Here is a 21,995-nt window from a genome sequence, read left to right as displayed (position 1 = left end):
TGTGTGTGTGTGTGTGTGTGTGTGTGTACCTGTTCTGCAGCTGGCTCAGAGTTGCCTCCCTGCAGCTGCTCCTCTCCGCCTGCTCCTCCAGTTTCTCCACAGTCTGCAGCAGCGTCTCTCTCCTCCTCCTGAAGGAGCTCCACAGGGAGCCCAGAGCCTCCGCCTCGCTCTGCTTCTCCCCCAGGAGGCTCCTCACCGAGTCCAGCTGCGAGGAGACGGCGTCAGCCAGAAGGCGGCAGGAGGACACCCTACTGACCCCCCCCTCGGACCCCCCCAGGTGGAGGTGGCTCTTACAGAGGCTGCTGTCCAGATTAACAGCGAGTGTCTCCAGCTGCAGGATATCTGACCCGATGGAGGTCATTTCTCGCTGCAGTTCCTCCACCCGCCCCCGGTCCCAGCTGCCCCCCCCCTCCAGGGTCTCCTTCAGGACCCCCCCACCCTCCTGGCTCTCCCTCAGGACCCCCCGCCCCTCCAGGGTCTCCCTCAGACCCCTCAGGACCCCTCCTGCATGGCTGTGTTTCTGCAGGAAGCTGTGCAGCCGCTGCAGGCTCTCCGTCTGCAGCTCGGCCGTCTGCAGAGCGTCCAGCTGCGGCTGCAGACCCCCCGCGGCTCGGCTGCGGAGGAGCTGCGCCTCCCCGCCCTCTCCCCCACCCTCACAGCGCAGACACAGCTGCTCCAGCTGCTCCTGCAGCCGCCGCATCTCCCCGCTCTGCTGCTGCAGCGCCGCATGGCTCTCCTGGGGGGAGAGGGGGGAGAGGGGAGGGGGGAGGGGGGAGGTTAGAGTCTCTGAGCTCTAGGAACAGCACTATCAAAGTCAGCAAGTGTGTGTGTGTGTGTGTGTGTGTGTGTGTGTGTGTGTGTGTGTGTGTGTGTGTGTGTACCTTGCAGTGTGTGTGTGTGTGTGTGTGTGTGTGTGTGTGTGTGTGTGTGTGTGTGTGTGTGTGTGTGTACCTTGCAGTGTGTGTGTGTGTGTGTGTGTGTGTGTGTGTGTGTGTGTGTGTGTGTGTGTGTATGTGTGTGTGTGTACCTTGCAGTGTGTGTGTGTGTGTGTGTGTGCCTTGCAGTGTGTGTGTGTGTGTGTGTGTGTGTGTGTGTGTGTGTGTGTGTGTGTGTGTGTGTGTGTGTGTGTACCTTGCAGTGTGTGTGTGTGTGTGTGTGTGTGTGTGTGTGTGTGTGTGTGTGTGTGTGTGTGTACCTTGCAGTGTGTGTGTGTGTGTGTGTGTGTGTGTGTGTGTGTGTGTGTACCTTGCAGTGTGTGTGTGTGTGTGTGTGTGTGTGTGTACCTTGCAGTGTGTGTGTGTGTGTGTGTGTGTGTGTGTGTGTGTGTGTGTGTGTGTGTGTGTGTGTGTGTGTGTGTGTGTGTGTGTGTGTGTGTGTGTGTGTGTGTGTGTGTGTGTGTGTGTACCTTGCAGTGTGTGTGTGTGGGCTGCAGGTCTCTGATGTTGACAGCAGGAGCAGAGTGCAGTTTGCACAGCAGCGTCTCGCTCCTGGAGGAGAAGAGGAGCAGATCCTGGTCGAACTGGTCCAGCAGAGAGAGGTGAGTCTGGAGAGCAGACACTCTGAGGAGGAGGAGGAGGAGGAGGAGGAGGAGGAGGAGGAGGAGGAGAGGAGGAGGAGGAAGAGGAGGAGGAATAATAATGTTAATAATACACTTTATTTCGATAGCACCTTTGATGCTGGACCCAAAGAGCTTTACAGAGTGAGACAGAACACCTGAGGAACATCATTAACAACAAGCTGTGACCAAACAGAAAGAGTGATATCACTGAACCATGAAACATGAAACCATGAAACAGTGAAACATGAAACATGAAACCATGAAACCATGAAACCATGAAACATGAAACATGAAACCATGAAACCATGAAACATGAAACCATGAAACATGAAACATGAAACCATGAAACATGAAACCATGAAACATGAAACATGAAACCATGAAACCATGAAACATGAAACCATGAAACCATGAACCATGAACAGTGATACTACAAAGAATGAAAAGCCCAGTTGAAATGTGGTCTCTTTTGTTTATTCATTCTGAACTGACTAGAGAGCAGCAAACAGAGAACTGCAATCATCCACAGTTCTCTTGCCTCTCATGCCTCTCATGCACTCTGTGTACTTCTAAAGGTGGGACATCGGGGGATCTGAGTGAAGGGGGTTACCTCTGAGGCAGGTTCTCCCTCTGCTCCTGCAGCCTCCTCTGCAGACTCTGTATCTCGCCCTGCAGCTGCTGCTCTCTCTCCTCCGACGCAGACACACTCAGAGACTGACCCAGCGTCTGCAGCTCAGAGAGAGGCGTCTGCAGGGAGAGCAGCTCGTCGTGCACACCCTGAGAGGAACACAGTAGACTCTAATAATCATGACTTCATACAAAACAACACGAAAACACACACACGTTACCTACTAAATACAAACCACAGACCTCTCTGAAATACACTTTACTTTAGGAAACAAAACATATCAGTAAAAGCTTCCTCTTTCAGAGTCTGCAGGGAAACACTGACATCGATCTGGAGCTGAATGAACCCTGAGCTCACTGCTCCAAGCTTCTCCTCACGCATGCAGCTTATACATACCGTGCTCTGCTGACTCATGTTAGCATACGTGGTGATTATGCATTTGACTCACAATCAGAGCACAGACTCTGTGCACCTATTAGAGTTTGTGGCTCAACATGTCAGATACCCCCCCCCCTAACGCCAAGAGAAATGTCCTTTAAATACTTTAGCTTCCCACCCGGACCTGGTCCCAGACCACGTGTGTGTATGTGCAGCTCATTGAGGGCTCAGCCTGCGCTCCTACGTGTTGGTGCTGCCTACCTGCAGCTCCTGGATCTCAGCGCGCAGCTTGGCTCTGTCCGCTGACAGCAGCTGGCTCTCAGGGTGAGACGCTGCCTCACTCCTCTCCAGACAGGAAGTCAGGTGAGAGCGCTGCTTCTCAAACCTGGAGACACAGAGAGGTTCATCAGACCCTCATCAGACCCTCATCAGACCCTCAGGACCCTCACCAGACCCTCAGGACCCTCATCAGATCCTAACCAGACCCTCAGGACCCTCATCAGACCCTCATCAGACCCTTAGGACCCTCAGGACCCTCATCAGACCCTCAGGACCCTCACCAGACCCTCAGGACCCTCATCAGACCCTCAGGACCCTCACCAGACCCTCAGGACCCTCATCAGACCCTCAGGACCCTCATCAGACCCTCAAGACCCTCATCAGACCATCAGGACCCTTATCAGACCCTCAAGACCCTCAGGACCCTCAGGACCCTCATCAGACCCTCAGGACCCTCATCAGACCCTCAGGACCCTCATCAGACCCTCATCAGACCCTCAGGACCCTCATCAGACCCTCATCAGACCCTCATCAGACCCTCAGGACCCTCAGGACCCTCAGGACCCTCATCAGACCCTCAGGACCCTCATCAGACCCTCAGGACCCTCAGGACCCTCATCAGGACCCTCATCAGACCCTCATCAGACCCTCAAGACCATCAGGACCCTTATCAGACCCTCAGGACCCTCAGGACCCTCATCAGACCCTCAGGACCCTTAGGACCCTCATCAGACCCTCAGGACCCTCAGGACCCTCATCAGACCCTCAGGACCCTTAGGACCCTCAGGACCCTCAGGACCCTTAGGACCCTCAGGACCCTCATCAGACCCTCAGGACCCTCATCAGACCCTCAGGACCCTCAGGACCCTCATCAGGACCCTCATCAGACCCTCAGGACCCTCATCAGACCCTCAGGACCCTCATCAGGACCCTCATCAGGACCCTCACCTCCTCCACAGCGTCAGCAGCTCCTCCAGACCCCTCTGAGAGTCTCTGGCCTCCTGCAGGCTCTCCTCGTATCTGACGTTCAGCTCCGTGACGCTCCTCTCTGCATCCGGACGCTCCCTGAGCCTCCGAGCGGACGCCTGGAGGGAGAGGAGACCCCCCCTCAGAGCCTCCTGCTGCTGGAGCACCTCCTGCAGGAGAGAGACACATCACAGAGTCACACACACCTCACACACACCTCCTGCAGGAGAGAACACAGCCACACAGTTTAATAGAGTAGGGGTCCCCCTCACCGTGTGGTCCTGCAGGGCTCTGTAGGTCTCTGAGGAAGAGGAGCAGGACTTCAGAGGAAGATGCAGCTGTTTCTGCAGATCACTGAGAGAGGAGTCCACCTGGGGGGGGCAGAGACACACTGAGAGCTTCATCTGGGGGGGGGGGCGGGACAGAGACACACTGAGAGCTTCATCTGGGGGGGGGACAGAGACAGAGACACACTGTAGCCCCGGCCCCACGAGGACGTATCTGTTTAGTGTCATATAGACCGTTCGGCCACACGAGGAAGACCGGATATGACAGTAAACAACTGCGGAAACGATAACGGGTCCCAAGGTGGATAGACCGGTATACGCAACGCTCTGGGGGGGTCCAACAGCTCCGTGTGTGCTTCCACGATCATTTTCTGATAATGATGAGGCAATAGCCCCGCCTCTCCCCACCTCTGCTGCTCACCCCCGCGTCAAAGTAAACTGCACACTGAATTCAGATTATTGATCTTTCTCTCGATATGGACATAAACGCGAGTGAAGTCTAATCTGACAGGACGGAGACACGCAGCTCTGCTGCAGCTCCTCCCGCTGTGATGAACGGAGCAAAACACACACTTCAGTCAGATCATCGCCCTTAGCTATTTTAATTACCTCTCAAACTACCTAAACTAGTTATTAATATGTTTATTGTTACTGTCGGGTCACTCATTACTGGATCAGCTGCTGCATGAGACAGACACTGACGCTGTCCGGAGAGAGGGAGGAAACAGAGAGGCTCCGTGTATTATATTATTATATTATATAAAGTCGTTATTCATTTGTTTTAAAGCTCAATAAAGAACAAAGAAGACCTTTGACCGGCACTTTTATCATTTTGTCCGGAAGATTTAAACTTTAACACACGTTGACTGGCGAAAAACTCTGTCCGGTTCCCTCGGCCCCACCGCAGAGAATAAACAGAAGGGCAACCATGACAACCATGCTTCTTCGCTGCTTCTGTGGAGGAAGTTACAGCGCCACCTACAGGCTCCTGCATATCTACTGCAGCTTCTCCAGCGGTTGGAGCTAAACGGAGCTGTCTCGTGTGGACAGACACTATCCGGTGAACATTGCGAGTGGACGGAAGCTTTTTTGCTATTGCGTTAATCCTCTGCGTTTAGCCCATAGACTTAGCCGTATGCGTCCTCGTGTGGCCGGGGCCTGAGAGCTTCATCTGGGGGGGGGCAGAGACACACTGAGCGCTTCATCTGGGGGGGGGGGGGGGGCAGAGACACACTGAGAGCTTCATCTGGGGGGGGGGCAGAGACACACTGAGAGCTTCATCTGGGGGGGGGAGGGGGGCAGAGACACACTGAGAGCTTCATCTGGGGGGGGGCAGAGAAACAATGAGAGCTTCATCTGTATAATGAAAGTTGCTCTACTTTGAATAGATATATAAGGTAAAGTATGAAAATCATAGATAATACATGCATTAATAATAATATTCTGTTAGAGGTTTAAATGTAGTGTTAGGGTTAGGGTTAGGGTTAGGGTAGGTGTTAGGGTTAGGGTTACCTAACCCCAGTGAGAGAGCGTACCTGCTGCAGGCTGCAGGTGAACCTCTGCAGGTAGGTGGCGCTCTCCTGCAGCGCCTCCTCTTGCTGCTGCACGGTCTCCTGCAGCTCCTCCCAGTACCGCCCGATCTGGGTCAGCCGGGCCTTGATGCGAGACCCCTCCCCCGAGGAGACGAACTGAGAGAGAGCCTGGGACCCCCCCTCCAGCTGAGAGGAGACCCCCCTCTGGGCCTGCAGCTCTGCAGACACAGCCTGGAGAGAATAATCATGGTTTTATATTTAGTGTTTGTTTTATAGAATATAGTGAATAACAGCTGATGTGACACACAGACGCTTCTGGAGCTTTGTAAACAACCAAAAGAGCAATAACCCAACATCTGATATCAATTACTTGTTTATATACAGTATATATATATATTTTAAATGTTTTAATAAAATCAAAATGTTTTTGTTACGACTTATTTTATTATTTTTACCCGCTGTTATCTTTTATTTTCGTTTTTTGTAATCGCTAATTTTGTCAGTTTTTCTCATTTTTTCTCTTTTATAATTTAATTGTATTTTGTGGTTTTTCTTACAGCTTATTATTATTACTTATTTTTCTTATCCTGTAATATTTGTATTGTTTTTCTTTTTTCACTTGTGTTTGTTTAGATTACTTCTCAATTATTATTATTATTATATATTTGATTATTTGTTATAATTAAACTGCATCTGAGTTTTATTGTATTTGATATGACAATGAAAAGACCTTCAGGAACATCAGAAGGTGTTTTCATTCCAGAGTGAGGGTCACACCTCGGGCGGGTTAAAGCCCCCTAACACCAGTGGCTCTTTGAGTGAGAGTGATGCAGTTTGAACATCCTCTCTGTGCGGTACCTTGACGGAGCTGATCTGCTCCTCCAGAGGCAGCGAGGAGGACTTCAGGACCTCCAGCTGCTTCTCCTTCTCAGAGATCCACAGAGAGAACGCCTCAAAGTCCTGAGAGAACTTCATCCAGAGGGTCTTCATCTGCTGCAGGGTCTGCACACTGAACACAGCAGGTGGTCCGTTATCACACTGAACACAGCAGGGGGTCCGTTATCACACTGAACACAGCAGGGGGTCCGCTATCACACTGAACACAGCAGGGGGCCGTTATCACACTGAACACAGCAGGGGGCTGTTATCACACTGAACACAGCAGGTGGTCCGTTATCACACTGAACACAGCAGGGGGCCGTTATCACACTGAACACAGCAGGGGGTCCGCTATCACACTGAACACAGCAGGTGGTCCGTTATCACACTGAACACAGCAGGGGGCTGTTATCACACTGAACACAGCAGGGGGTCCGTTATCACTGAACACAGCAGGGGGCTGTTATCACACTGAACACAGCAGGGGGTCCGTTATCGCTGAACACAGCAGGGGGCTGTTATCACACTGAACACAGCAGGGGGCCGTTATCACACTGAACACAGCAGGGGGCTGTTATCACACTGAACACAGCAGGGGGCTGTTATCACACTGAACACAGCAGGGGGTCCGTTATCACACTGAACACAGCAGGGGGTCCGTTATCACTGAACACAGCAGGGGGCTGCTATCACACTGACACCATGATGAATATGAAATCATAATATATAAAACCCTCTTACTCTTTGTTGAGTCCGGCCTCCACGCGGCCCACCTCCCCACTGAGGGTCCGGGCCTGCTCCAGCAGCAGGTCTCTGTTGTTGGGACCCAGCTGGATCTCTTTGGCTCTCTTCAGCAGAGTGTTCATGTGAGAGGCCTCAGCTGCACTCTGCTTCAGGAGCACCTGGTGGACAGAGTATGACAGAGCATGGCATGAACATCATCCTAACATCACCTTATCAGCAGGTAAGCCACACCTGGTGGACAGAGTATGACAGAGCATGGTATGAACATCATCCTAACATCACCTTATCAGCAGGTAAACCACACCTGAGGAGGAAACACATGACTCCTGCACTCTGCTTCAGGAGCACCTGGTGGACAGGTACACAGCAGTGTTCATTTTGGCAGCTGTTCTTGATTTAGTCTTTAGACGAAAATGGTTATTAGTTTTAGTCACATTTTAGTCATTCCTATCCTTCATAGTTTTAGTCTAGTTTTAGTCGACGAAAACTCAAAACGTTTTAGTCAACTTTTAGTCAAAATGTTTTCTCTCTTTAAACCAATTCAGTAAATACAGGTATCTGAAATTGGAATCAATGTGACAATATCAAGTGTTGAAATTCGTAAAGCAACATTTCACTCTCTTAACACTTTGTGTAATATCTAGGGATGGGTATCGTTAAGCTTTTCTACGGTACTACTAGTCTTATCGATACTGCTTATCGATCCGGTACTTCAACGTATTTTTGTATTCACTTTTTGTTATTTTTTAAAGGGAAAAACTAACAAATTGTTAACCGAACTAATTGCTTTATTTAAATGTGAAATATAGATAATTATGTTAAAATATTGTACTGTACTTGAGTAAAATGTTGAGGTACTTATACTTTACTGGAGTATTTAAATGTGTTGCTATGGTGTACTTTTCCTCCACTACATGTATTTAATCCCTTTAGTTACTTCTCAGATGTGGATGAATGATGTGAAATCTAATCAAGTGTTGAATCAGACTTTAGTTCCACCTGGAGTAAATCCACCAGCTACCCTGCAGTATACAAAGTCATACAAACTAGAAGGACTCCAGCATGTGTCCCTTCTGAACGCCCCCGGCAGATCTCTGTGTGCCGCTGCAGCGTGTCTGTTAGGCCCCGCCCCCCGTACACAGAGAGACACAGGGAGATCGCTCTTCTGGAGTGAAGAGAGCGGAAATAATGATATTGCAAGTTAGAAACGTAAGATGCATTTTGACAGACAAGACGGACACTTGGGGGAAAATACCCTGCATTTAGAATGTCCGTTAGTCCACCATTAACACCTTAGTCCCGTCTCGTCTCGTCAACGAAAACTAAATTTACATTTCGTCAAAGTTTTCGTTATCAAGAATCTATTTTTATCTCGTCATCGTCTCGTCTTAGTTATGTAAAAAAGGTCGTTGACGAACCTTTTTCGTCATAGTTTTCGTTGACGAAATTAACACTGGTACACATCAGGGTTACCCTAATGCAGGGGTCGGCAACTAAGTTTGACCTTGGGCCAATTTTTTTCTGAGCCACTAGATGGCGGGCCGGAACATAATCAAAGGCTTATTTAAAGGTGACCTATCATGCCAAATGCACTTTTGTACATCTTCTCTACATGAACATGTGTCCCCGGTGTTCCAGGGAACTCACCAAGTGTCAGAAAACACAACCCTCTCTATTTTCCTCCATACCCAAATCTCTTAAAGAGGGGCTGCAACGGATCTGATACAGACTGATCCAGATTTGAACACTTCTATGACGTCACAGAAGTGGCGCTACGGTTATTGGGCCAACTCCACCAATCAGGAGGAGACAGCCACGGGCATTGCCGTTGGAAAGCACTGGAGACGCTGTAGTACATATGCCAGGCCTGTAGATGGTGCTGTTCTCACAGAATCAGCCCCACAGTGTTAAATTGAGAGAAATGAGGAATGGCTAAAATGCATGATCTGTTTGGTATTTTGAAAAATAAAAGGTATAAATATGCCTTATGTATGGTCCTACACTATATTATTCAAATATAGCATGATAGGTCCACTTTAAATAATTGATAGTTAAAACATGTGACATCGAATGCTTGGGGGGGGTGCTAGTGAACTGTCAACGGGGGGGGGGGAGCCTCGCTGCGGGGCCGCTCTGTGATTCTCCAGATTGTACAGACGGCCAGTCCGCCACTGCTCACAAGCTGATTAGGATCCAAAGCTTTAGTGCGTCTGGAATCAATGCTGAGTACAGCCACGCTGACAGTCTCTTCTCTGTCACTGTGGACCGAATGCTTCTCGTTTTGCGCCATCCCGTTCAAATGACAATCACATTTCACGTCACTTCTTCTTCTTCTGCTTTGGGTTTACTGGCAGGCCGCAAACCACTTCACGGTGTATACTGCCACCCGGAGTCCCCGGCCGGAAGTCCCCGGAGTTGGGGAAGGCTTCAGTAGAAGCTGCTGGGACTCCCAGCAGCTTCTACTGAAGCCTTCCGAGCAAATCGCCAGAACGCCGACACCTCCTCATCTCCACCGCTCCCATGCTTTCTTTTGTATTGCCATAAATTAGTCTCTCTCCGTTGGTGCACTGGGCTAATGCTAATGCTAATGCTAATAATGCTAATGCCAGCAAATAAAATGGCGGCTTCACAAAACTTTTCAGAGTTTTACGGGGCGTGGTTTGCAATTCGCCCGGCCAATAGAAATTAGTACTTTTTTCTCCCCAGGAGAGTACCACCTCTCAGCAGGCACTAAAAATGGGGGTAAAAGTTCCCGACACTAAGTTCTCTTTTTGGTGTGAACGCAAAATTCCAGGCACTATCGGAACTAAACGGGAAAAGTACTCCAGTGTGAACATTCTAAATAATAATGATCACGCCACCGAACACAGATTAAAGGTCCCGTGTCACGGCCATTTCTACTGATCATAGTTCCATTGTTGAGGTCTGCTAGAATAGATTCACATTGTTCAATGTTCCAAACTCACATTGGTTTCTCAAACAGCATCTCTGTATAGTATGTGTATTCACTCTCTGTCCTACACGGCTTGTTGGAGCTCCTCCCCCCCCCCCCCCCCCCCCTTCCCTGTGAGCCCACTGTGCTCTGATGTGTGTTTATTTGTTACAATGGCGTTAGTTAGCAACCAGGAAATGACACCAGTAAGGACAAACAGATGAGAATGCTGCGTGGGGTCTGGGTGCCGTGTTGGGGGGACGTCGCGCGGCTTGCTACATCCCGCCGTCTCAGGCTGAGAAACTGCTCCGCGGATTGGTCCAAATGTTACGTTACGTCACTATACCCAGGAAAAAAGAGAGATGTCCATGGAGGCGTTCTGGGGCAGACAGGTCTTCTCTGTGTTAGAGTGTTACTCCCTACAGGGTGCACTCTGAGGGTTTGAGACTCTGCAGAGCGTTCACATGCAGAAGCTACAGAACACAAGGGGACGGGTCAGAACCAGAGAAGCATGACGTGGGACCTTTAAACTAAAGGAACCAGCCTGTTGGGAAAGTGTAAGAAGTAGAAAGTCCAGGTGCTTGGGTTCAAAGTGTAAGAAGTAGAAAGTCCAGGTGCTTGGGTTCAAAGTGTAAGAAGTCAAAGTACAAAGTGGTCAGAAAAATAAGTAGTGAAGTAAAGTACTGATACCAGAAACATGAACTGAAGTACAGGAACAAAGTATTTGTACTCCACTACTCCCCACCTCTGGGTTGCCGTACGTAGCTGCCTAATAGGAGGACCAACAGGTAGACACACCTGCAGGACCAGAGACTCACTTCATGTCCCCTAACCCCAGAGACTCACTTCCTGTCCCCTAACCCCAGAGACTCACTTCCTGTCCCCTAACCCCAGAGACTCACTTCCTGTCCCCTAACCCCAGAGACTCACCTGCGCCTGGTCCAGTTCTGCAGACAGGCTCTCTGGGCTGCTGAAGGTCTGGTCCCGGTCCAATGAGGATCGAGCTCTCAGCAGGAAGTCCTGCACCGCCCCCTGCTGGCTGGTGAACTCCTGCCAGGCTGCAAGGGACACCTGAGAGGAGACAAGTGTCTTTAATGGTCTGTAACCAGGTAAACAACACCTGAGTACAGTAACCTGTCTCACCTCCAGACTCTCTCTCTCTCTCTCTACAATAACCTGTCTCACCTCCAGACTCTCTCTCTCTCTCTCTACAGTAACCTGTCTCACCTCCAGGCTCTCTCTCTCTCTCTCTCTCTCTCTCTCTCTCTCTCTCTCTCTCTCTCTCTCTCTCTCTCTCTCTCTCTACAGTAACCTGTCTCACCTCCAGGCTCTCTCTCTCTCTCTCTCTCTCTCTCTCTCTCTCTCTCTCTCTCTCTACAGTAACCTGTCTCACCTCCAGACTCTCTCTCTCTCTCTCTACAATAACCTGTCTCACCTCCAGACTCTCTCTCTCTCTACAGTAACCTGTCTCACCTCCAGACTCTCTCTCTCTCTCTCTACAGTAACCTGTCTCACCTCCAGACTCTCTCTCTCTCTACAGTAACCTGTCTCACCTCCAGACTCTCTCTCTCTCTCTCTACAGTAACCTGTCTCACCTCCAGACTCTCTCTCTCTCTCTCTACAGTAACCTGTCTCACCTCCAGACTCTCTCTCTCTCTCTACAGTAACCTGTCTCACCTCCAGACTCTCTCTCTCTCTCTCTCTCTACAGTAACCTGTCTCACCTCCAGACTCTCTCTCTCTCTCTCTACAGTAACCTGTCTCACCTCCAGACTCTCTCTCTCTCTCTCTACAGTAACCTGTCTCACCTCCAGACTCTCTCTCTCTCTCTACAGTAACCTGTCTCACCTCCAGACTCTCTCTCTCTCTCTACAGTAACCTGTCTCACCTCCAGACTCTCTCTCTCTATCTCTTTCTACAGTAACCTGTCTCACCTCCAGACTCTCTCTCTCTCTCTCTACAGTAACCTGTCTCACCTCCAGGCTCTCTCTCTCTCTCTCTACAGTAACCTGTCTCACCTCCAGACTCTCTCTCTCTCTCTCTACAGTAACCTGTCTCACCTCCAGGCTCTCTCTCTCTCTCTCTACAGTAACCTGGCTCACCTCCAGACTCTCTCTCTCTCTCTACAGTAACCTGTCTCACCTCCAGACTCTCTCTCTCTCTCTCTCTCTACAGTAACCTGTCTCACCTCCAGACTCTCTCTCTCTCTCTCTACAGTAACCTGTCTCACCTCCAGACTCTCTCTCTCTCTCTCTACAGTAACCTGTCTCACCTCCAGACTCTCTCTCTCTCTCTACAGTAACCTGTCTCACCTCCAGACTCTCTCTCTCTCTCTCTCTCTCTACAGTAACCTGTCTCACCTCCAGACTCTCTCTCTCTCTCTCTACAGTAACCTGTCTCACCTCCAGACTCTCTCTCTCTCTCTCTACAGTAACCTGTCTCACCTCCAGACTCTCTCTCTCTCTCTACAGTAACCTGTCTCACCTCCAGACTCTCTCTCTCTCTCTACAGTAACCTGTCTCACCTCCAGACTCTCTCTCTCTCTCTATCTCTCTCTACAGTAACCTGTCTCACCTCCAGACTCTCTCTCTCTCTCTCTACAGTAACCTGTCTCACCTCCAGGCTCTCTCTCTCTCTCTCTACAGTAACCTGTCTCACCTCCAGACTCTCTCTCTCTCTCTCTACAGTAACCTGTCTCACCTCCAGGCTCTCTCTCTCTCTCTCTACAGTAACCTGGCTCACCTCCAGACTCTCTCTCTCTATCTCTCTCTACAGTAACCTGTCTCACCTCCAGTCTCTCTCTTTCTCTACAGTAACCTGTCTCACCTCCAGACTCTCTCTCTACAGTAACCTGTCCCACCTCCAGACTCTCTCTCTCTCTCTCTACAGTAACCTGTCTCACCTCCAGACTCTCTCTCTCTCTCTACAGTAACCTGTCTCACCTCCAGACACTCTCTCTCTCTCTCTCAGTATGAACCTGTCTTACCTCCAGACTCTCTCTCTCTACAGTAACCTGTCTCACCTCCAGACTCTCTCTCTCTACAGTAACCTGTCTCACCTCCAGACTCTCTCTCTCTACAGTAACCTGTCTCACCTCCAGACTCTCTCTCTCTACAGTAACCTGTCTAAACCTCCAGTCTCTCTCTCTCTATACAGTAACCTGTCTCACCTCCAGACTCTCTCTCTCTCTCAGTATGATCCTGTCTCACCTCCAGACTCTCTCTCACTCTCTCTCTCTCTCTCTCTGTATGAACCTGTCTCACCTCCAGACCCTCTCTCTCTCTGTATGAACCTGTCTCACCTCCAGACTCTCTCTCTCTACAGTAACCTGTCTCACCTCCAGACTCTCTCTCTCTACAGTAACCTGTCTCACCTCCAGACTCTCTCTCTCTACAGTAACCTGTCTCACCTCCAGACTCTCTCTCTCTCTCTCTCTCTCTCTCTACAGTAACCTGTCTCACCTCCAGACTCTCTCTCTCTACAGTAACCTGTCTCACCTCCAGACTCTCTCTCTCTACAGTAACCTGTCTCACCTCCAGACTCTCTCTCTCTACAGTAACCTGTCTCACCTCCAGACTCTCTCTCTCTACAGTAACCTGTCTCACCTCCAGACTCTCTCTCTCTACAGTAACCTGTCTAAACCTCCAGTCTCTCTCTCTCTATACAGTAACCTGTCTCACCTCCAGACTCTCTCTCTCTCTCAGTATGAACCTGTCTCACCTCCAGACTCTCTCTCACTCTCTCTCTCTCTCTCTCTGTATGAACCTGTCTCACCTCCAGACCCTCTCTCTCTCTGTATGAACCTGTCTCACCTCCAGACTCTCTCTCTCTCTGTATGAACCTGTCTCACCTCCAGACTCTCTCTCTCTCTGTATGAACCTGTCTCACCTCCAGACTCTCTTTCTCTCTCTGTATGAACCTGTCTCACCTCCAGACTCTCTCTCTCTCTGTATGAACCTGTCTCACCTCCAGACTCTCTCTCTCTCTCTGTATGAACCTGTCTCACCTCCAGACTCTCTCTCTCTCAGTATGAACCTGTCTCACCTCCAGACCCTCTCTCTCTCTGTATGAACCTGTCTCACCTCCAGACCCTCTCTCTCTGTATGAACCTGTCTCACCTCCAGACTCTCTCTCTCTCTACAGTAACCTGTCTCACCTCCAGACTCTCTCTCTCTCTCTCTCTCTCTGTATGAACCTGTCTCACCTCCAGACTCTCTCTCTCTCTGTATGAACCTGTCTCACCTCCAGACTCTCTCTCTCTCTGTATGAACCTGTCTCACCTCCAGACCCTCTCTCTCTGTATGAACCTGTCTCACCTCCAGACCCTCTCTCTCTGTATGAACCTCTCTCACCTCCAGACTCTCTCTCTCTCTGTATGAACCTGTCTCACCTCCAGACTCTCTCTCTCTCTACAGTAACCTGTCTCACCTCCAGACTCTCTCTCTCTCTGTATGAACCTGTCTCACCTCCAGACTCTCTCTCTCTCTGTATGAACCTGTCTCACCTCCAGACTCTGCTCCTGGGAGTCAGTGTTCTGCTCCATCTTGCTGACGGTGGTCTCCAGGAGGTGCAGGTCTGTCTGCAGCGCCCCCCCCACGCCCTCCTCCCCCTGTAGGGTCTGTCCTCTGAGGATCAGCTGCTGCACCTCCTTCCTCTTCATCCTGAGGCGCTTCAGCAGCTGCTGCAGGGACGCATTCACACTGTTAATGTACTGAGATAAACATTAACCCTTTCATGTGATACGTCCTCAAATTATTATACATTATATAATATAACTGATGTTTTTCAATCACAAGTTCAATTTGATTCATTTTAGGAAATCACAAGTAAATATTTAGAGATTTTTCAGAATGTTTCGTTTTTCATAATTTGTAATAATTGTGTAATGTTCTCTTTTTTTCATGATCATTTTCTCAACTTGTTTTGCAAATTAAATGTTAATTTTGTTTTGCATTTTCAAGACAAACAACTTTTACTGAGTCTTCGTGATTTGTTTTTCTCAAATATAACTTAAAGAAATAACATAAAAGTTCTCCTTTTGCATCCATGTCATTCACCAAAGCTAGGCCCCCACTCTTAAACATGAAAGTGCTGAGCAAAGAGCCATCAGCTGGTAGCAGGTGTTTCTGAGCACCTGGTGGCTGAGCAGCTGCTGCTGGGCCTCCCTCACAGACGGGCTGTCCAGGATCCTGGACACCTCGCTCTGAGCTTCTCTCTGACCCACAACCAGGTCCTCTAGCAGGGTCTGGACCTCCTCCCTGAACTGAGCACAGTCTCCTAGCGCCAGCAGCATCTTCTCCGCCTGCAGGGGGACAGAGAGGGGACAGAGAGGGGACATAGAGGGGACAGAGAGGGGACAGAGAGGAGACAGAGAGGGGACAGAGAGGGGACAGAGAGGGGACATAGAGGAGACAGAGAGGGGACATAGAGGGGACAGAGAGGGGACAGAGAGGAGACATAGAGGGGACAGAGAGGGGACAGAGAGGGGACAGAGAGGAGACAGAGAGGGGACAGAGAGGAGACAGAGAGGGGACATAGAGGGGACAGAGAGGGGACAGAGAGGAGACAGAGAGGGGACAGAGAGGAGACATAGAGGGGACAGAGAGGGGACAGAGAGGAGACAGAGAGGGGACAGAGAGGAGACAGAGAGGAGACAGAGAGGGGACAGAGAAGAGACAGAGAGGGGACATAGAGGAGACAGAGAGGGGACAGAGAGGGGACATAGAGGAGACATAGAGGGGACAGAGAGAGAACAGAGAGGGTACAGAGAGGGGACAGAGAGGTAACAGATAGGAGACATAGAGGGGACAGAGAGGGGACATATAGGAGACAGAGAGGGGACAGAGAGGGGACCGAGAGGGGACAGAGAGGGGACAGAGAGGGGACAGAGAGAGGACAGAGAGGGGAAAGAGAGGGGACATAGAGGGGACAGAGAGGAGACAGAGAGAACAGAGAGGGGACATAGAGGGGACAGAGATGAGACAGAGAGAGAACAGAGAGGGGACATAGAGGGGACAGAGATGAGACAGAGAGAGAACAGAGAGGGGACATAGAGGGGACAGAGAGGGGACAGAGAGAGGATAGAGAGGGGACAGAGAGGAGACAGAGAGGGGACAGAGAGGGGACAGAGAGGGGACAGAGAGGGGACGTTTAGAGACTCAGAGGTGTTATCATCATATACACAGAGCTACAGTCTAGAAATGAAGTTCTTCTGACCGGAGCTCCTCCCACAATGCAACATATATCATAAAATACAACAATACAAAATAAAAAGTAGTGCAAGAAGATGATATGTAGAAGAACAGAATATGAAGTTAAACCTGATTATGGATTAGAGGACGGACAGGAAGCAGCTGTGCAGAGACTATAATGCGGCTTTCACACCAGCGCTTTTCCCTTTCTAGCTCCGAGCTAGAGCTTTTCTGGTTCAGCTCCGGTTCCCCTTTTCTGCTCCCGCTCTGTTCACACCGCCCAGAGCCCGACTGGTGCAGCCGCTGCTGCGTCATGACGTCACCGTTTACATCGCTGACTTGCTCCCCAACGGCGTTACGGCGTTCACAACAACAACAACAATGGGGGACTGCGTCGGGTGGATGATCGTGTTGCTTTTGATCACACGAAGTCAGATTAAATTAAATAACGCCTTCTCAAAGCTTATGCTTTTCTCCAGAGTGCCGTGGTTCATTGTTTATTAATGTGTCTCAGCGGCATGTACCGACCGCTGCAGTGCTGCTGCTCGTCCACGGGAGTTTATTCTCCCGTTAGCTCCCGGTTAGCTCACACTGCTGCGGCCGCTCTAAAGTATTCACTGTCTGACTGTCACACAAGCAGCTGAAACATATCCCCCCCCCCCTTAAGTGAATGTGTGTCAGTCTGAATTGACGCTGTTTGGCATCTTGCTGTTATGAAAGTGTCTCTGGTATAAAATGGGTGATGTTACCATAGCAACCGAAGCTAAACTGACTACTTGTTGCTTTCCTATTGTGGCATAAGCCGTTTTCTACAGGCACATTTTACCGGCTTATTGTTCATTATGATTCTACTTGTGATAGTCGGACACGACAACCTGTGCAGCCCATGGATTGATTCCATCCGATAGCTGCTATAAAACAAAACAAAACGTCTGCCTCTCTCCACAATGATCAATGACAGTGAACGATGGTTAAAGTAAGGTGCAAACAAACAGAATCACAGGAAGCCTGGTTAGTGCTGCCTGACTTTATAAAGTGTGTTTCTTTTATAAGTGTGTGGTTGGTTCTAGTCCCTTTGCTCAGCACTCCTGCTTGTAGGCAGGCATGAGGAGACTCTTCAGTCGACCCATGTTCAGGGGAGGTGGGTTTAGTTTCCGGCACGCCTCGACGTAAGCGACGCCGCCTCTTAGCTCCGAAGCTCTTGCCTCTAGACCGACAATTTTTTGGAGCTGGAAGTGAACCGGATTCCGGAGCTAAGAGGCGGCACCGCTGCGGTGTGAACAGGAAAAAACTGTACTTTTCAGGCTCCAGCTCCGAGCCGGAGCTGAAAACGCGTTGGTGTGAAAGGGGCATCAGATGTGAGTGGCTTTAATAACTGAGAGAGAGAGAGACTAGATGTGAGTGGCTTTAATAACTGAGAGAGAGAGAGACTAGATGTCAGTGGCTTTAATAACTGAGAGAGAGAGAGACTAGATGTGAGTGGCTTTAATAACTGAGAGAGAGAGAGACTAGATGTGAGTGGCTTTAATAACTGAGAGAGAGAGAGAGAGAGAGACTAGATGTCAGTGGCTTTAATAACTGAGAGAGAGAGAGAGAGAGAGAGAGAGAGAGAGAGAGACTAGATGTGAGTGGCTTTAATAACTGAGAGTCTCACCTCCAGCAGAGACGCCAGCAGAGCCTTAAAGTCTGAGCAGAGTTTGTTCAGAGCGTCTCCGTTCCTCTGAGCGTCTCCGTCTGCAGAAACCTCCGTCAGAGCGGCCATCCGGGCCTTCAGCCAGGAGAGGTTCCCCTCCTGCAGCGCAGCCTCCGCCCCAAGCTCCTACATACAAACAAACACTATTACTTTTTTTAGGGGGAGAAACATGTTCCTTTGGGGGCTCCGTACTTCCCTTTGGAACAGCAGTCTTGATATTGACAGTTGTTAGCACATAGGGAGTAACTGTAACATTTCACAGAGTGTCTGTCTGTCCTGCTCACCGTGATGGAGGTCTTCACCTGGCCGTACTTCTTGGGGTCGCTGGCTCTGTTCCTCAGAAGCCTCAGCTGACTCTCTTTAGAGATCAGCCAGCAGGACAGCTCTGCGTACCTGAACACACCACAACATAACAGATCAAACCCAGCAGGACAGCTCTGCGTACCTGAACGCACCACAACATATCAGATCAAACCCAGCAGGACAGCTCTGCGTACCTGAACGCACCACAACATATCAGATCAAACCCAGCAGGACAGCTCTGCGTACCTGAACACACCACAACATATCAGATCAAACCCAGCAGGACAGCTCTGCGTACCTGAACGCACCACAACATAACAGATCAAACCCAGCAGGACAGCTCTGCGTACCTGAACGCACCACAACATAACAGATCAAACCCAGCAGGACAGCTCTGCGTACCTGAACACACCACAACATATCAGATCAAACCCAGCAGGACAGCTCTGCGTACCTGAACGCACCACAACATAACAGATCAAACCCAGCAGGACAGCTCTGCGTACCTGAACGCACCACAACATAACAGATCAAACCCAGCAGGACAGCTCTGCGTACCTGAACGCACCACAACATATCAGATCAAACCCAGCAGGACAGCTCTGCGTACCTGAACGCACCACAACATATCAGATCAAACCCAGCAGGACAGCTCTGCGTACCTGAACGCACCACAACATATCAGATCAAACCCAGCAGTACAGCTCTGCGTACCTGAACGCACCACAACATATCAGATCAAACCCAACAGGACTGCAGGATACTTAATGAATCATCAATATCCAAAGCCCGAGCATGCAACACAAACAGAGAAAAATACAGAATTTTGAGATTTTAAGAAAAAAGTCCGAATTTTGAGATTTTGAGAAAAAGTCCGAATTTTGAAATTTTGAGAGAAAGTCAGAATTTTTAGAAAAAGGCCATCATTTTTGAGATTTTGAGAAAAAGTCTGAATCTTTAGGCTTTGTGAAAAAAGTCAGAATTTTGAGATTATGAGAAAAAAGTCAGAATTTTGAGATAAAGTCAGAATTTTGAGAAAAAAGTCAGAATTTTGAGACTTCGAGAAAAAATCAGGATTTTGAGATTTTTAGAAAAAATTCAGAATTTTGAGATTTTGAGAAAAAGTCTGGATCTTTAGGTTTTCTGAACTCAAACTAATAGATGCATTGGTATATAGAGAAGTGCTGTCACCTGGCGCTGTAGTCCTTCCACTTGTCTCTGAACTCAAACTAATAGATGCATTGGTATATAGAGAAGTGCTGTCACCTGGCGCTGTACTCCTTCCACTTGTCTCTGAACTCAAACTAATAGATGCATTGGTATATAGAGAAGTGCTGTCACCTGGCGCTGTACTCCTTCCACTTGTCTCTGAACTCAAACTAATAGATGCATTGGTATATAGAGAAGTGCTGTCACCTGGTGCTGTACTCCTTCCACTTGTCTCTGAACTCAAACTAATAGATGCATTGGTATATAGAGAAGTGCTGTCACCTGGAGCTGTACTCCTTCCACTTGTCTCTGAACTCAAACTAATAAATGCATTGGTATATAGAGAAGTGCTGTCACCTGGCGCTGTACTCCTTCCACTTGTCTCTGAACTCAAACTAATAGATGCATTGGTATATAGAGAAGTGCTGTCACCTGGAGCTGTACTCCTTCCACTTGTCTCTGAACTCAAACTAATAGATGCATTGGTATATAGAGAAGTGCTGTCACCTGGCGCTGTACTCCTTCCACTTGTCTCTGAACTCAAACTAATAGATGCATTGGTATATAGAGAAGTGCTGTCACCTGGCGCTGTACTCCTTCCACTTGTCTCTGAACTCAAACTAATAGATGCATTGGTATATAGAGAAGGGCTGTCACCTGGAGCTGTACTCCTTCCACTTGTCTCTGAACTCAAACTAATAGATGCATTGGTATATAGAGAAGTGCTGTCACCTGGAGCTGTACTCCTTCCACTTGTCTCTGAACTCAAACTAATAGATGCATTGGTATATAGAGAAGTGCTGTCACCTGGCGCTGTACTCCTTCCACTTGTCCTGGTGCTGCAGCAGCTTCTGATGCGTGCTCTGTATCTCCTGCTTCAGATCACAGAAGTCCTTCCTGGCTCCTTCCAGCGTCTGCAGAGCAGCGTCTCCTTCAGGGAGCTTCAGGCACGTTTCCTCCATCGTCAGCAGCCTCTTCTCACACACAGACAGAGGGCCCTGATCCCGGAAGAAGGCCTGGAGGGAAGCAGAACCAGTTACCTTCGTTTATATACACATTCTTATATTTTGTATTCCTCTGGATTGTGGGATATTTCGATCTCTCTGTGCACACAAACTGAAAGACTGATAATGAAGTTGACTTTGACTCTTGGCTCTGAGGTGAGCAGCTTGAGTCCTACTACAGGGCTGCTCATTGAGTTAGTGGATTACAGAGGGGTGGAACTGATCTCCACAAAGACAGGTTGTCCAGAGATGTGCTCATGAATGTCTTGGAAATAAGATAAGATAGGACTTTATTCATCCTGAAGGGAATAGTTGAGCCAGAGTTAGATACGATAAACCCAGCAGCATGATGGTCCAACCGTACACTAACAGTGTGGAGCAAAGAGCAGTTAGATATCCACAGGAACAGACGGTCTCATCATGTGACCGTCTGGACAGGGACGAGCCGTAGTGGCCGATGCGTCATTGCACGTTATTAAATATCATTATTATGAATCATATGATATGGCACGTGTTGTATAGTGTATAATGATTCTGCACAGAGTGGTGGTGTGGAGTTTCTCAGTTCCCTTGACTGAAGAGTTAAATGAATAACACATTTAAAAGATGGAAACAGCTGTTAATCACCCGGTGCTCTCGGACCAGCCTCTCGCTGCCCGTCCCCGCCAGGTGTCTGTTCTCTCGGGTCAGCTCGGCCTCAGAGTCCTGCATCAGAACCTCCAGCTGCTTCCTCTCAACGTGCACCTTCAGACGCAGCAGGTGCAGAGGAGCCTCCGTCTGGACGTCCTGCAGAGACACTTTCAGTCTTACTCGTTGTCCCTCGGCTCAGAGCCAAACACACCAAGCTGCTTTTAGTCTCCATGCTCTCCACGCATGGAACACACTCCAGAACCTGAGTCTTCACCAACGCTGACTTCTTTGGAGACGTGTTTCAGCTGCTTACCCAGAAGCCTCTGAACTCTTTAGCATCTGCTGTATTTACAAAGTGCTTTTAAACTATTCTGTGTCTCTCTTATGAATCTCAAAACAAAGACTTTGAATTTCCTCTGTGTCGGAAAAAAAAACTTACCTCACCTTTCACTGTGTGGTGAATTAAAGGCTCCTACTGTGCTACCTTTAGGCAGATACTACAGCTCTCTAAGGACATGTCTCTGAAGTGTCCTGCTCCAAACCCCAAACAGATCCTTGTAGCCCCCCCCTCTCTCCCAGCTGTTCCTAAGGACATGTCTCTGAAGTGTCCTGCTCCAAACCCCAAACAGATCCTTGTAGCCCCCCCCTCTCTCCCAGCTGTTCCTAAGGACATGTCTCTGAAGTGTCCTGCTCCAAACCCCAAACAGATCCTTGTAGCCCCCCCCTCTCTCTTCCAGCTGTTACTAAGGACATGTCTCTGAAGTGTCCTGCTCCAAACCCCAA

At 49.3% G+C, this 21,995-nt stretch overlaps 1 protein-coding gene across 1 annotated transcript; it reads right to left on the bottom strand.

Moving 5' to 3' along the window:
* Window positions 1–29: 29 nt before the first annotated feature.
* Window positions 30–21,578, bottom strand: LOC307027112 (nesprin-1-like; the record flags this gene model as incomplete). Its single annotated transcript, XM_079695306.1, has 16 exons — window positions 21,210–21,578; window positions 20,386–20,594; window positions 18,351–18,459; window positions 18,028–18,192; window positions 15,317–15,484; window positions 14,687–14,863; window positions 11,114–11,254; window positions 7,249–7,409; window positions 6,487–6,637; window positions 5,632–5,859; window positions 4,082–4,180; window positions 3,792–3,979; window positions 2,826–2,949; window positions 2,169–2,335; window positions 1,406–1,559; window positions 30–736 (listed from the first exon to the last, which is right to left on the bottom strand). Coding segments are annotated over exons 1-16 (3,032 nt in total), but the record flags the coding sequence as incomplete, so codon positions are not given.
* Between the last annotated feature and the right edge of the window lie 417 nt (window positions 21,579–21,995).

Source organism: Notothenia rossii (genome assembly GCF_949606895.1).
Source record: "Notothenia rossii genome assembly, contig: scaffold_498, whole genome shotgun sequence".
In the NCBI taxonomy this organism is placed as follows: Eukaryota; Metazoa; Chordata; class Actinopteri; order Perciformes; family Nototheniidae; genus Notothenia; species Notothenia rossii.
This window is presented reverse-complemented; position numbering and strand designations above follow the sequence as displayed.